We start from the raw sequence: 15,901 nt of genomic DNA, 5'->3' as shown, positions 1-15,901 counted from the left end.
GAGGTGCACACTACCTTAACAATGTCCTTTCAAATGAAATAAACAGAGATAAATGAGAATATAGTTGCCCACTCTGTGTTCAGTTATAATTGATGTCTCTGTACTTTGTTTCGAAAAGGATTTACTGGGCAGACGGTGGAACTCGTTTGATCGAATCGATGGAACTTGATGGTCAAGGACGACAAGTGTTTTCCGATTTCACAGATCTTCAGGTGGATCCATTTGAGTTCAAGGGCTTGGCCATATTTCAGGTGAGGTAGTATACCGTGTCTGTGCTTACCTGGTAATTTTGTTTTCGATGACAAGGTAACCTGGAAATATCAAGGAAAAGAGCTTTATGTGAATTGTCAACACATGATATCATACTAAAATAAATCAAATTTTTGCTTATTGCTGTCTGGAATGTTTTGTACGAAAGATCAGTACACTTTTGTAGGGCCTTTTTCAGTCCCTGGTGCGTGGTGAGTGAAGTGTCCGTTAGCACTTTGTCAATCTTTTGTTCTCCATAAATATTGTACCACTGAAATCAATTGCCTGTCACTGAACATATAACTATAACGTGGGGGGCCTTGTACAAATGGCGCAAAACAACATTCTTGTAGGCACGTTGGTGCGTATTGTATGTCCATGTGGGATACACAGGTGAAAATTGTAAATCTCACACAAAAAAAAACAAAAAAAACATTTAAATTTAAAAAAATATTCAAAAATATTATCGTTTGTTTCTTCGATCAGGACTTGCTGTATGTCACGTCAACTAACGGGGAACTGAGAGTGTTCAATATACCAAACAAAGAGTACAAAGACGGTCTGATATTTTCAAATGAGTTTACGACAATGAAGTTTTTTCACCAGAGTTTGCAACCGCTTGCCACAGGTATCTCTAAAAACTGATTCTTTTTTTTATGTTCGTTTGCACAACCATGTCACTTTTTGAGCGGCACTGAATGTCCTTTAAGGTAGTATGCGCCTCGAAAATAAAAGATTTTTCTCAAGGAATCTTTCAACCAGTCACTTTCAAAATCAAGAATAAAACTTAGGAGTCACCGCACAAATTTTGGTACTAGAGAAAATTAATGTTCTTAAGATATACGATATTTGAATGGCCGCCATCCCAGTGTTATCTCTATGGAGAAAAACACAATTTTCGATTTTGAAAAACCAAGTCGGTGAAAGTTTTTCTTGCTCATAGGGCTTTAAAATGAACTCCCAAAAGTCGTGGATCAGAAAAGAATTGAAAAAGTTTGAGAGTCTGAATATCTGTCCTCGAGGCGCAATCTACCTTGCCGTCTTTTGCCGCTGTTTTGCTTGACACGTTTTCTTATCCATTGTTTTCAACATTTGTTATCTTCATACTTCTGACTAGTCATTTTGTTTCGACTATGACACTTCCCTGCCAGTGATATCCCTTGTGTGCCCCCTGACGTTTTCCTTCATTGACCATTCCAGTGGGGCGTCTTCGAAAGTCCGTGCGGTATTTCTAAAAGTTAATCTATTTAAGCTACTGAAAGCTCAACTTTCCTCAATGCAACAATATTCCAGTTGTATTTTAATAACGAGGAGCAAGAGCATCATTGTAAACTCAAACAGCTACTGAAGTGCTCATAACCGCCGTAAGTTACTCAAGTTGCCATAAGCACAGCTTTCACAGTCATTAAAAATTGCAGAGCATCATTAGAATCTTTCACTTTTGTTTCATTCTACCTCTTAAGTTACAACCGTTTTGTGTAATTCTATCTCTAAAAACCCTTTGCACGTTGTCTCCTCTCTTCTTCCACGTGATCAGCGATGTGAGATGGTCATTTAGTTTCGAATTGTATTCAAGGGGCGTATCTAAATCACTGAATCTCTCCCTTTTTTTAAACAGGTCCCTGTGATGTTTCCAACGGCGACTGTGATGAGATCTGCATCAACACTATAGACGGGGCAGAGTGTGTTTGTTCCGGTCTGAGCTGTACGCCAGGTTAGCGTATTTCTAAAATAAGTTACAGGTACAGCTTGGAAAATGACGTGCTCACTGAAATAGTTTAAGGTTGTTTATTGAGAGTACCATATGATCTTTACCTGTAAGTTACATCCCCCTGAAATAACATTTTTCTGGTAACACCGTGTGCTCCTGTCTTCCGTACGTATACTGAAGTGGTGAGGCGTAGACCACTTTTTTCATAAAACGCACGGCAAAGTATTAATGTGGATAGTGAATGCATGTGTGTTTTCATTTTTCACAACACAAGTGTCGTAAATCACTGCATATATATACAAGTAGCTTTGGGATCACGCTTGCATATAGGATGTGTTCACACGTTAAATCCACAGACACGAGGTTTTTTCATGTTTTTGTAAAAATATATACATTGACAATACTTTGTGTATTGAACCAGGGTTCTACCTTGTATAACATTCAGTTGTTAAGACTAATGCGCAATTATACGTTTTCCCTTGAAGTATTCAGATGTCCTCTCACGATTGCAAATGGTAATCTCATTCCCAAATGCGACAACCGAAATGGTCACTCGTGTAACTTTGCCTGTAATGCCGGTTACATGCCCGCCGCAGAGGGGCAGGTAACATGTACGAATTCGGGAGAGTGGAGCATAAATAGCCAAGCTCCCTGCAAAGCAGGTAAAGTAATAAACATAACTTGCAAATCATACTTCTTTCTTTTAAATGCTCCACTGGTCGTTGTACTCCTTAGAGGAATCTTTATTTGTAATATTCAATGTGCTTCCTGCACAATAATGCGTCTTACGTTTGATGACAATTGTAGATAGAAATCTTGTACATATGTACATTAATTAATTTCTGAAATCAATTCAGTTAAAGAAGGACAGTTAGCATAAATTATGGACTTTTAAATGACCTGTCTGCGTTTAAGGTAAATGTATACATCGAAAATGTCAAATCAAAAACTTCAAGAATGGTCTACTTAATTCGTCATTGCAGCAGAAATATCATAAAATTGTCAGCGAAAGGCATCTTTGAAATTCAGGCTTTGTTTTAGGCATCCTGATTACACTGTTTAGTGCGCATATATTGTTTAGGTGCATATATATATATATATATATATATATATATATATATATATATATATATATATATATATATATATATATATATATTTATATATATATATATATTAGTGCGCATATATTGTTTAGGTGCATATATATAATATATATATATATATATATATATATATATATATATATATATATATATATATATATATATATATATATATATATATATATATATTTATCACATGAACTGGCCCGTATCTCCACCTGTGTGACGTACACCAGCACAGATAAGAAATCCATATTACCGCTGTTGTACGTCATCAACCGGAACTTTTTTTCCTGCAATGGTACCGTTCGTACATGCACGTTGCCACACAGACCGATTTGTCGTGATCGATGCCGTGCTCTCATGGCATTTTGACAAAAAGGTGACCCGATAAATCAAGATATTGAAATATAGAAGGTATGTCCAACGACATTTCGAGTCGCTAAAGCTTTAACTATTCCCAATCGTTATAATGGCTCAGTAACGTCACGGTAACGGCTCCAGTCGTAAGGCTCAATGTGGACGTCGTCGTACCTGGCGATCGCCAAGCGACGTCGTACCTGGCGATCGAGGTTGGCGATAAACCCGAAATATACACCTCAACGAAAGTTCAACTTTAAATAATAAATGAGTACCGTATAATCTTCGGGAAAGCGACATAGAAGGCACAAGCATTAAGTCATTTTACGAACAACGATAAATTTCCTTCATCACCCAAATTATTCCGTCGTTTCTCGATCGGAATCAAACCTGCAGCGTAAGGCTAATAGTGAAAACATAAGCTGTCGACCTCCCTACAGTGCAGCGCCGTAGTAATCCGATGTATTTCGAAAGTTGACGGACAACACTCACAACAGTACAGAGTTCCCGTCAAGTAACAAAATTGGGATGTACCTACGGGCGATATATGTGTAACAGCAAACATCAAAGTCCGTAAGACGAAAAATTGACGACCGAGATGGCCACCGGCGAAGACCGGTGACGGCAGTGCCCACTATACAACTTACAAGCGTACACTCTGTGTGTCATCGATCTGAAACTTTCGGGCTCGCCAAGGTCGTAAACTTATGATATTTTAAAATCCACAGCATCTCTAAGAATGATAACTACTGTTTCGATCGTGTCGTTGCATTAGTTTCATAAATATAATTGTAAATATTCTAAATAACTCAAAATACTATGGTTATCCGTCGCTAGCGCGGTGAAAGTCATGTCCGCCGATGGTAGACTTGCCTTGGCATCGGTCCAGCGCGAGACAATGATTGACATGCGCACGTGACAGAATCCGTATGTCTGATGTATCAAAAGTTCATGTATCAAAAGTTCATGTATCAAAAGTTCAGCTTAATGGGATTTATGAATGAAAGTATGCCTGTAAACATTGGCACATCTCCTGGGTGACGGGCCGCTTTACTCAATAAATGAAAGTAATCCGCGTAAGGAAAAACACAAAATCGCGATAAAAACAATGCAATTTGTTACAATAATTTTGATTCATCCACATCAAAGAAAAATAAGAAGACTGTTCATGTTATAAATATATAATCCCATGGAATTTTTCTCTGTTTGACGTCATCGTATACGAGTGTTTTTCGCGGAGCCGTACAACTTCGAGCCGAACATGGGATTATATATAAATATATATATATATATATATATATATATATATATATATATATATATATATATATATATATATATATATATATGTATGACTATATATGGCCTATATATATATATATATATATATATATATTTGCATATATTTGTATATATGTTTGTATATATATATATTATATATATATATATATATATATATATATATATATATATATATATATATATATATATTTGTATGGACTCGTCACTCACTGAGCCCTCGTCTATACAGAGCCGTATTTTGTGAATAACCCTATAATATATATATTCGATCCCTATTTTGTGTTGTATAACAATATTTTTTCCTTTCCAGTTGTTTTTCACTGTACTTCTCAGCCATGTAAAAACGGCGGGAACTGCACAGAGACGGGTAGTGGTTTCAACTGTACCTGTCCACCGCAGTGGACGGGTGACGTGTGTGATGTTAACATATCCGACAAGGAGCCAGTTCAGGGAGGTTGGTCTTAGTGGATAAACCATTCCTTTCCTCGACATGCTGCTTTTCAATAAAGTGCTGATTTATATTGAAAACATTCAATTTTTTTCGGTTTCTCTTCACTCGATGAATGTTCAGGTTTACAAAAATAGGAAAAACACATTCTCAAGAGCAAATTTGTTTTATCGTGATTATCCACTAACATTACACGGGAAATGTTGGAAACAATCGGTAGAATTATCTGACAAAAGAATGATTCTCAAATTGCGCTTTTATTTTTCTAGGTTCTAGCGTGAACGCTGTTACCATTTCAGTATCTGTCGTAATTGCAGTTCTTCTCATCGTTTTGATCACTTTGCTGGTCATCTTCAGAGGGTAAGATTATTCTACGACACTACTTCCCAATCTGAATGTGATCTTTGTAAATCGGTGTGCTATGTGAGCCTGGTCAACAGTAAAATCTAGGAACATATAGGCTGGCTACTCTCGCGGAAAGCAGTCAAATCATTTGAAAGTGAAACAAGTGACGTTCTTGATTAAGGAACACGTCCTGCATTGTCTGTCTAATTTGAATGTGAAAACATCGTATGTCCCCGCCCAAAGATCACTTCCGCCACCCTCTAATAACCAGTCTCCCACTTTTTAATTGATGTAAACACGTCAAGCACAGTCGAAGAGGCTAGGCCGCAACAAAAAAGAAGCAAACTATAAAATTTGATGCTGTTCAACTGCCGTGTCCTTCCTTTGTTTCAATAAGTGACACTGGATATAGTCACGATGGCATCGTCATCTACAATGAAAGAAAAGAATGTGCGTGCTACAGAGATGATAATTGTACGGATGTAGACATTTTTATTGCTTCAAACGTTTCCATATTTTTTCCAGCTTTGCAACAGCAGTAATTCAGATCCTATTTTCCTTGGCTGTCCTAACTTTTTATGAGCCGTTACATACGCATTTAAAGTGCTCATTGTATTGCAAGTTTACAAACTGCAAATCGTTATGGTAGTGCTTGCAATCGCTTCATAAGATACAGAAATGTGTAGAGACAAACTACTGGCACTACATTGTATGAGTAATGTCATTTCTTCAGCTGCTGAATAATGCTTACGAATTAAAGATGTCAGACCTCTTTTAGTTACCTAAAGACTTCAAAATAACGTTTTAATGAGCGAACTTTAACATAATTAAAAATTTACAACGTCTTCATTTTCAGAAAGATTTTGCCAACCCTTAGAGGCGGTGGTACTCTGTTTGGCGGCAAACGTGATAGTGCAAGGGATAATGACTACTCGGCCGGTGCTCCCTCAGCGCCTTTGGCAGCAGCGCCCCCGGCACCAAAGGCAGGACTGGCTCTGTCACCTCTTGCAGACTATGATCAACTTGAAGGTGCCGATGCACATGACTATGATACCTTGGATACCTTGTCGCCGAATGCAATGTACTCCGACCTACACCCTTCACCGGCTGAAAATCCCGCCGACAGAGGGCGCAATAACAATGGAGATATCACCGCAGAGGCAGGTGGTATCGACCGCGACTATCAGTCAATGCGCTCTGTGCTTCCTTTTCGGGGTGACCGTACGACACCATCTCTGGCGACCGACCGACATGACGAGGAGGGAAATTTACAAACTGCTCAACCCGATATAAACGAAGGCAGTGCCGTTTCAGATATCCCCTCTGGCTCATATCCCGCTATGGTGTCAGCGAAACTTTCAAAGGAAGAGCAAAATGACATTAACATCGGGAAGAAAAAGCGTGACAAAGATCCAATCAAGATGCACTTCCATGACAAGCTGAAGAAGAATGATTCAGCTGAAATAGACATCTATACTGCCAAAGACACATCAAATATCGGGTAAACCGAAATAAGACATGTTAATTCGGACACGGGAACAGCGCAAACTACGGCACACAACGAAGATTATTATTGTGAACAGAAAAATAATATTTAATCTGAAGGTCATTTTGTGATTATATTTTATTTACCTGCGCACCCCAGTACCCTATAAACAGATCCACAATTACCATTGATAACAATAAATTCAGGTCAAACCATAGCTGTGATGGAGAAGTGTCGCGCGGAGGGGGTTATGTTGTTGGTGTATCAAATGAAAAGTTCTAGGTCTCATAGGAGCTTAGTTTTTGTTGACAATTTATCCGTAGGTCTATATATTCCAGAAAAATGTTCTCGGTGAAGGGATTGGGTGGTCAGTAGCTGTATAATTCTGATTTATACCAGGATATGTTGAAACCTTTCCTATGCGGCTAATTTCTGAGAATGTTTGCCTACATAATGTTTCTTGGCATATATTTGTATCCTCTGCGGAATGGGGGTGCTGGTATCTCAATTGGTATAGGCTAATCCAAAACCCTGGGTAAGGTGATTAGAGACATCGTAGATACTACTTTCAAAGCAATATCAAGTCCGAGATTGCATTTACGCTCCGTTTATTACCTCTTGTGGCCTTGCCTTACATACGGCCTCGACTCGGGGAACAGCGATGTGTTTCTGTTAACGCATGGCCCCTGGGGTAATAAACGGGCGCTATAACCCTCATTACCAAGTAAAGGTGTTTATTATATATATATATATATATATATATATATATATATATATATATATATATATATATATATATGATATTGTATCTATTGTATTTTTTTTTCCTCTGGTGTGTATTTTTTTTTTCAAATTGTAAACTTTTGAGCAAAAGCATATATCCCAGGGACTGAGAGAATTTTTCAGGTGATTCCTTTTGTATTTTCCTTATATGGACATTTCAACTATTATATATATATATATATATATATATATATATATATATATATATATATATAATAGTTGAAATGTCCATATAAGGAAAATACAAAAGGAATATATATATAAGTAGTTAAACAGTTTAAATTCACTCGGATGGAAATATATACAGCAATGATGTAAAGTAACGTCATGCAAGTGCAAGCAATAGATCATTTGGGTTCTCTATGATTGTGTCATATGAATGATGAAGATATGACATCAGCAGGATTAGTTTATAACAATTAATATACAGCAAAGAAATAACATCATCATAATCTCCTAGGTGTTCATCAGTTATTCACCAAGGCGACTGTTTCGGGGATTTGAAAACAATACAGTCAACTGCCTTGGCTCCCCAAGCAGTACTGATCAGGTACCACCACACCTTAAGTTATTCTGAGTCTTATGTTATATATGATGTCTTTCGGTGTTGCATTAAATTTTTCAAAAAGTTGAGGATGTCTTGACATAGATTTATGAAACTGTCTGATGATTTTAGGTTGTTTTCCTCCTTGAGACAACATCCTGTTGTACAGGCCGGCAACTTTTGGAAGAAAATCTTCTATTAGAAGTGTTGCGCGAGCAATGCGAAGATATTCTGACAATACAGTGCCATAAAAATATACGAAGGGATGTTACTTTCGCGATCTGGCATTCGCACTATAGAAAACTTAAAATCATCGCGCTTGTCAAAGAGTTTATAGACGAATATTCCATCTACTATAGATATGTCAAATTCGAGAAATGTAGCATATATATGTAATATATATATATATATATATATATATATATATATATATATATATATATATATATATATATATATCGAAGTATACAGATGTCCTCGTGCGAAAATACAGTGCTCGATGCTAAAGCAGAGCGTTATAAATAATAACACAAAATTACTTACAGTACAAAGTAATGGTATCTGTTACTTAAGTTTCATGCATCCTGCAATCATCAGACAGATGATACACATATATATATATATATATATATATATATATATATATATATATATATATATATATATATATATATATATATATATATATATAACCGGGAGGGCACATTGTATACATTTTGTGTGTATATATATATATATATATATATATATATATATATATATATATATATATATATATATATATTATATATGTGTGTATGTGTGTGTGTGTGTATGTGTGTGCGCGCGCGCGCGCAATAATGATAACGTACACAATTTGTACGGATACACAAGCATAGACAGATAGAAATTTATATCGATACTTGTCCTGGCTTCCCTTTGGATGATTGTAATAGTATAACCATGCCACGTACAGTTACACCATTATTGCAATAAATGTGTTAGACGGAGAACTGCAGTGATTCAAAGCAAAATTACTGAAATAAGAGCCAGCAATGTCGATGTTTAAGGCAACGTTACATTTATATAAAAAAGTGTTTTCTTCTGTTTATTTTTATGATTATCTTTTGTGAAATTGGCTGTAACACGATTGGAAATAATTTGAAAGAATAGGATACTGCATTAATCTTGGTTTAATCAGCCACTTCAGCCCCATCTGCTTTTTTTTGTGATTCACATGTTTTTAGGCCAAAAAAAAAAAAGAATGTTCTGGTCAGGCCTTTCTTTAAAAAATGGTGCGGCGACGCGGCTTTTTTTTTTTTTTTTTTTTTCCTCCTCAAGGGAGGGAGCAGGGTCAGTTAAAGCACCAAAGCTTAGCGGCTAATTTGCATAATCATTTGCATAAAATTAATTTATATTTGCATATGGATGTAAGCTTGCACATGCATCCACACATACATGTACACTCACAACAAAATGCAATGGTAACACACAAGTGTGCAGTTTGAACATCATGGAAACTCTTTATTACACTTAAATAAATCATCACAGTATTGTAATTACAATTGCAATTAAAACAGAAGATTCAGATTGAAACTTTGAGAGCAAGAAATGGTTCGTCTGATTGGAGTTTCATTAATACATATATTGCTAATAAATTGTCAAAACTTGCCAACAAAGAGGAAAATTCACAAATTTAAGCTTTACACAATTCAAATGCAATTGAGTTTTATATCATTTTTGAACGACAAACACCGCGAATAATTTTTCAACACGGGGATAGATTTCAACCAGCGGCCCCCCCCCCCCCCCCCCCCCCCCCCGCATAACTTCTACTTCCACTGAACATCGTCGTTCGATTCTTGATTTTAAAAATACCACCAAGATGATCACAAGACATGAACTAAGTACAACTAGAAACCCTCGAAAATCAGGTGTAAAATCTTTCAGAGAACGTGTCAGAGTGGAACCACACGCGACGCCAGGATCAATGTCAACACGTTATAAACCTGTCGACCAACATGGCCGCCGCCATATTGAAATTTATGCAATGTGATCGTGATCGTACTCAGACAAAACTCATCGTTGTACAATGATAATCAACCTCACCAGTCAACTCTTGTTTCTTTTGCGGTCCATTTCGTTGATCAAAGCATGGGAATGTGATCAAAGGCCCTGCTAGTGCTACACCGCCTACCTCTGTGAACACTTGTCCGCGATGTATACTGTCTTTGTTGGTCGTAATAGTCGTTCTCTGGAATGAAAATTTGTGAACAACCCAGCCGATTCTTCTATTGTTTTAACGTTCCTCTCAACACTTCGGACAACTTATCTGATGCATATCATACTTCACACCTTCCACTCTTTCACCAGGTTAAAAGTTGCAGTGAGCGCTTATGTGTAGACAACGCATGCATCAGCTGGTAGCTACGCAGAGCGTGTGAACTAAAGGATGGCGGGAATATTTTAAAGCGTAGCGGGGGGGGGGGAGGCGAAAGCGTAGCGGGACCGCTATGGCCTGGGGATAACACTGAGTTTTGTAGTTTTATCAATATAGTAACATTTAAACTGTTCATGCAGTCACTGATCATGTGCCCCAAAGAATTTTCTTTCTCTTCAGCCGTTTTGGTTTGGTGTTATAGTAATCAGTATGTAGTTTGCCACAGCCGCCGGCCTCAAACCAGAAAAAAAAAGGGTGACGCGCTGTTGTTCAAGTGACGCGCGCGCTGACCAGAAACATTTCATTTTTTTTTTTGGCCTTATGGGTAATTTGTAATATTGCAACGTTCAGCTATAGGGTACCTTACACTTTTGATAAATTTGAACAATCAGACGATCCTATTCACCCTTATTAGTTTCATTCGTGCTCTGTGTGAAATATGATTGTTTTAAGGGCGAGTCTATTGACACCCGGGTGTCAATAGCCATATAGAGCTTCTCCTGGCTATTGACACCCGGGTGTCAATAGCCAACCGGCCCTCTATTTGGCTATTGACACCCCTCCCGTTTTTTCGCCAGTCGGCCTCCAAATTCAACCAAACTTAGCTTAGTTATTCTAAACAACATATATTCTCAATAGAAATCCAAAAAAAATCCTTCGAAAAAGCTTCTTTCGTCGTCATTTTGCGGTCCCATAGTGCTACTGCAGGCGGCCTATACCAATGGGTGTCAATAGCCAACCGGCCCTCTATTTGGCTATTGACACCCCTCCCGTTTTTTCGCCAGTCGGCCTCCAAATTCAACCAAACTTAGCTTAGTTATTCTAAACAACATATATTCTCAATAGAAATCCAAAAAAATTCCTTCGAAATAGCTTCTTTCGTCGTCATTTTGCGGTCCCATAGTGCTACTGCAGGCGGCCTATACCAATGGGTGTCAATAGCCAACCGGCCCTCTATTTGGCTATTGACACCCCTCCCGTTTTTTCGCCAGTCGGCCTCCAAATTCAACCAAACTTAGCTTAGTTATTCTGAACAACATATAGGTCTACACCAATGGGCCATGTACAATAATCTACAGTATTTAAGTTTCATGATATCAAGTCTACTTCTCATAGTAGTGCAAACCAAGGTCACCAAGAATTGCTTCATTTGATGTATAGCTGCATGCTTTTAGGATGAATTTACTCACTAATCGTTGCATTCTTTGAGGACTTTCTAAGTATCAACATTTTTCCCGCATATTTTTGCTCTGACGTATAATATGATTCCATAATGTCAAATCATAATAAGTTCCTTTAATGTTTGCATGATTTCCAAAGATTGCTTTCATGGGAGGAAACAAACTGTCAAATTTTGATCTTATTCCATAAAATGAGTATGGTGAGAGAGATTACGTGACGTCCATTAGCCTAGATACTTATCACCGATGATTATTTATTTTGAACTTCACCGATCGTCCATCTTTTGTATTTTTCAACTTTCTCATTTACTTTTAAAATATTAGACTTCTCTTCATTAATTGACATTTCCATAGTTTACAATACTTATTAGCAATGCATAACATAGACTTCATTTGTTTTTCATTTGGTGCCTTAAGGACTACATTATCAGCAAAAAAACAGGCCACTTATGAGTTCTGAATTAAAGTATACCCCAAGCAGTGATTCATTAAGCAGCTTCTTGAATTTATTGATGTACACTAGTACTGCAACTAAAATTGGGGTATAAACACATCTTGCCTGACACCCTCATTTTGGTCAAAATTCTTTCAATGTCATCAAAAGACACTTTACTTTCAATATGATCGTATGTATGTTTTTAATCACACGCCACAACTTCCCTTTGATTCCATTAATCTACAATTTGTACCAAACCCACCTCTCCAAAAGCTGTCATAAGCTTTCCAAAAGTCTAAAAAAGCAAATGAAAATTTGATCAATGGTTCGCCCATTTTTCCAAAATCTTTGAATTTCACCAAAAATATTTAATTCAACTAAATTTGTTACCTCTTTTTGTATGATTCTATTGTACATTTTTCCAATAATTTAGCTCAATAAAATACCTCTATAATTATTGAGATTTCTGGTGTCACCTTACTTATGTAGTTGTTTAATATTTTTCCCCATTCTTTCCTTCACCCACTTGTCTGTTTCCTGCTTGATTTCTTTCTTTCATTTATTCCCATTTTAAATTCTGTACAAAACCACGGTTCGGATAAAGTTTGTATTTGTTTCCTACCAAAAACATTATGGTAAACTATGATAGTCAATTCAGTTCGGTCACTTGAGTAAATATTCACAAAAATAGTAGAAAATGACATTTTAAAACCAAAACATCGAAGAAGAATGGTTTAAATTCAACTTGTCGGCAACTTGTCGGTCCTAATAATAGCAAGGCCAATAGAGCTGCTTCAATACGCGATTTCCTTGTCGGCCAATCGTTCTCTTTCTTCAATGCCGTTGTCAATTGAGTAAATATTTACCAAAATAGTAGAAAATGACATATTTCACCCTTAGAAATACGGCAGTCTTCCAGTCTGGACAACTTCAAGAAGAGCATCAAGACCCATCTCTTCGAAAGAGCCTACTGACACCTTGCCATATCTTTGTATACAGCGCCACTGAACACTACTTCGTAGTGGATACTGGCGCTCTATAAATTCTTCTGATTGATTGATTGATTGATTTTAAAACCAAAACATCGAAAAAGAATGGTTTTAATTCAACTTGTCGGTCACATGTCGGTCCTTAATAGTAAGGCAAAAAGACCTCCTTCAATACGCGATTTACTTGTCGGCCGATATTTCGTTCTCCTTCTTCAGTGCCGTTGTCAATTGCGTTTATATTCACCAAAATAGTAGAAAATGACATTTTAAAACCAAAACATCGAAAAAGAATGGTTTTAATTCAACTTGTCGGTCACTTGTTGGTCCTTGTCGGTGCTTGTCGGTGTTTAGTATGTCCGCACATTTGGGTTCAAAGGTTCCGCAACTCGGGTCAAATGTTGTTCGACAAGCTTCGCCCGCGGAAAAAAATTATTGACCCCGAGCTGTCGATATGATTCTACAACATTACACAGTTACTTTACCCCATTAAAGCTTTACCCACGACAGCAAAAAAGTGGGCATCAACTTGTCTGAAACAAGAAATGAACAACGTAACTTAGCTCGGTTCTGAAGGTATTCGAGTAGGGTCGCGGGTCGAGGGGTGTCAATAGCCATATAGGGCAGCTCCTGGCTATTGACACCCGGGTGTCAATAGACACTCCGTTTTTTTAGACCCCGATGCAGGAAAATTATCGAACCTTTTACCGATGAAAACTATTTCTTACTTTGCCTCGCCCACAAACGTTCGCCCTAAAGCAATATGCCCGGCTCTGGGAATGAAAATGAGTGAAGACAATATGCGTGGTGAAGTTAGACCGTGGACAGTCCTCTGCAGCGTTTTAAAATTGGCTGCACGACCGACCGAACACTGACAGGTCCCGGTGACAGGTCAACGCTTATCAGGTGTGGCACAGATATATTGTGGTCTGACACCACAGACGCAGACCCCGGGAAGCGTAGAGAGCGCCTCCGAGCGACGGATCTTTCAGTCTACCCGGGCTACAGACGCTGTCGATCCACACCAAAATACTGACGAATTGCCATGTGCATAAACTCATCGATGATATTTGTTAAGGAGTTATGTCATGAATAGTTAGCCGAAAAATATTCAAATGAGCTTCAAAATGTGAAAATCGTCTAAAAATTAAAAGAATCAAGTACTGGTCCAAACTTTTCCCCTTTTGGTACATGTCAATTATTGAGAATTTTTCGTCTCTGAAACATGCTATTTACGTTCGGAAGTTCACATGATTATGGAAGACCGGTCACGACATGCGAGATGCGAGTTTTTTTTTAAACTGCGACCTGGGAGTACTTAAACTGCGACATGCGAGTTGCAAAACTAATAGGGCGTTTGCATACATGTCATTTCGTTCTCCTCCTAACGATGGATTACAGAAATAGAGACGAGCTTATTTCTGCATACTTCTACAATGGATACACCCTGGGAGAAATAACGGCCACGTTAGGACTCCGACATGTATTGGAAGTCCGGTCACGACTTGCGACATACGACCTGCGTCTTTAACTGTGATCTGCGACCTAACCCTCACCCTAACCCTACCCTAACCCTAACCCCTAACGCTAACTAACCCTATTAAAGTTATGCCGTTACAATTTTTCTGTCCCTTGGCCTAACCTCCAGGGTTGATAGCGAAGTATAGGCTTTTTACGAGAGAAAACCTAACCCCTAACCCCTACTCTAACCCTAACCCTAACCCTAACCCTAACCGCAGATCGCAGTTTTAAAAACTCGCATGTCGCATGTCGTGACCGGTCTTCCATAAATGATAATGATATTTGCATTGGTAAATTGGTATGTTGTTGAAATATTCTTTTCACAAATCTGCAATCTTTTAAATCTGTTTTTGAGGGTTTCGAAGGATGACTGCATCGGCATTTTTTCAAACAATGGTGAAATTTGAGTACGCACACGTTTATGGTCAACGTTGCCCATTTTGGTTGAAACACTTTTCCTGAGGCAGCACTTACTTGCTACATAATTTTTGAAACTTATTTTATTCAAGGGCAAGTTTCTCCAAGTGACGGTGGAATGCGCACTTGGGAATTACTTGACCTGGAAGTCTTATTATACATGAAAGTATTTTTTTCCTTTGAGCATCTTTGTCTTTCATTTTCTTATTCTCGAAACTATGGAAAACCTGATCACTTTGAAACCAAGGATAAGTGTCCTTGACGGTATTTCTGACACTGATGGCGCTGTTCGATCAGCCTTTCTTTACTGGGTTCCTGAAACTGAAGAGGTTGGCACTGGCTGTGGCAGAATCTTTGAGGAACCGTAATTGCATGCTATAATGAATTTGATAAAGACTAGAATAACTTCATCATTTATCATGTAAACATTCTAAATAGTTTTGTAAGATCAATTACGATATTAATTAGTACAGTGTAATTTTATTTATAAAAATCCAATGTACAAATTTCCAGTATTTACAGTGCGCATCCTAACTCAATGACACATCCTAATGCACACCAGTGTTCTTTAACTTCCAAGTGCCAAGGATGACACAATCACTCAGAA

General features: G+C 37.7%; 1 protein-coding gene across 1 annotated transcript in view; it reads left to right on the top strand.

Annotated features, from left to right (window-relative positions):
- LOC139114488 (low-density lipoprotein receptor-related protein 6-like) overlaps positions 1 to 7,760 on the top strand; it is a 23,389-nt gene extending 15,629 nt beyond the window's left edge. The window contains exons 10-16 of the mRNA XM_070676258.1: positions 119 to 251; positions 736 to 877; positions 1,868 to 1,963; positions 2,446 to 2,622; positions 5,039 to 5,182; positions 5,446 to 5,536; positions 6,378 to 7,760. Of these exons, the coding sequence (XP_070532359.1) occupies positions 119 to 251; positions 736 to 877; positions 1,868 to 1,963; positions 2,446 to 2,622; positions 5,039 to 5,182; positions 5,446 to 5,536; positions 6,378 to 7,026 (1,432 nt within the window). The 3' untranslated portion in view covers positions 7,027 to 7,760. The remainder of the gene's footprint in view (positions 1 to 118; positions 252 to 735; positions 878 to 1,867; positions 1,964 to 2,445; positions 2,623 to 5,038; positions 5,183 to 5,445; positions 5,537 to 6,377) is intronic.
- Positions 7,761 to 15,901: the final 8,141 nt, after the last annotated feature.

The sequence above is a fragment of the Ptychodera flava genome, chromosome 16 (genome assembly GCF_041260155.1).
Source record: "Ptychodera flava strain L36383 chromosome 16, AS_Pfla_20210202, whole genome shotgun sequence".
Classification (NCBI taxonomy): domain Eukaryota; kingdom Metazoa; phylum Hemichordata; class Enteropneusta; family Ptychoderidae; genus Ptychodera; species Ptychodera flava.
Note: the sequence above shows the minus strand (reverse complement) of the source record. Positions and strands in the feature narration are given on the sequence as shown.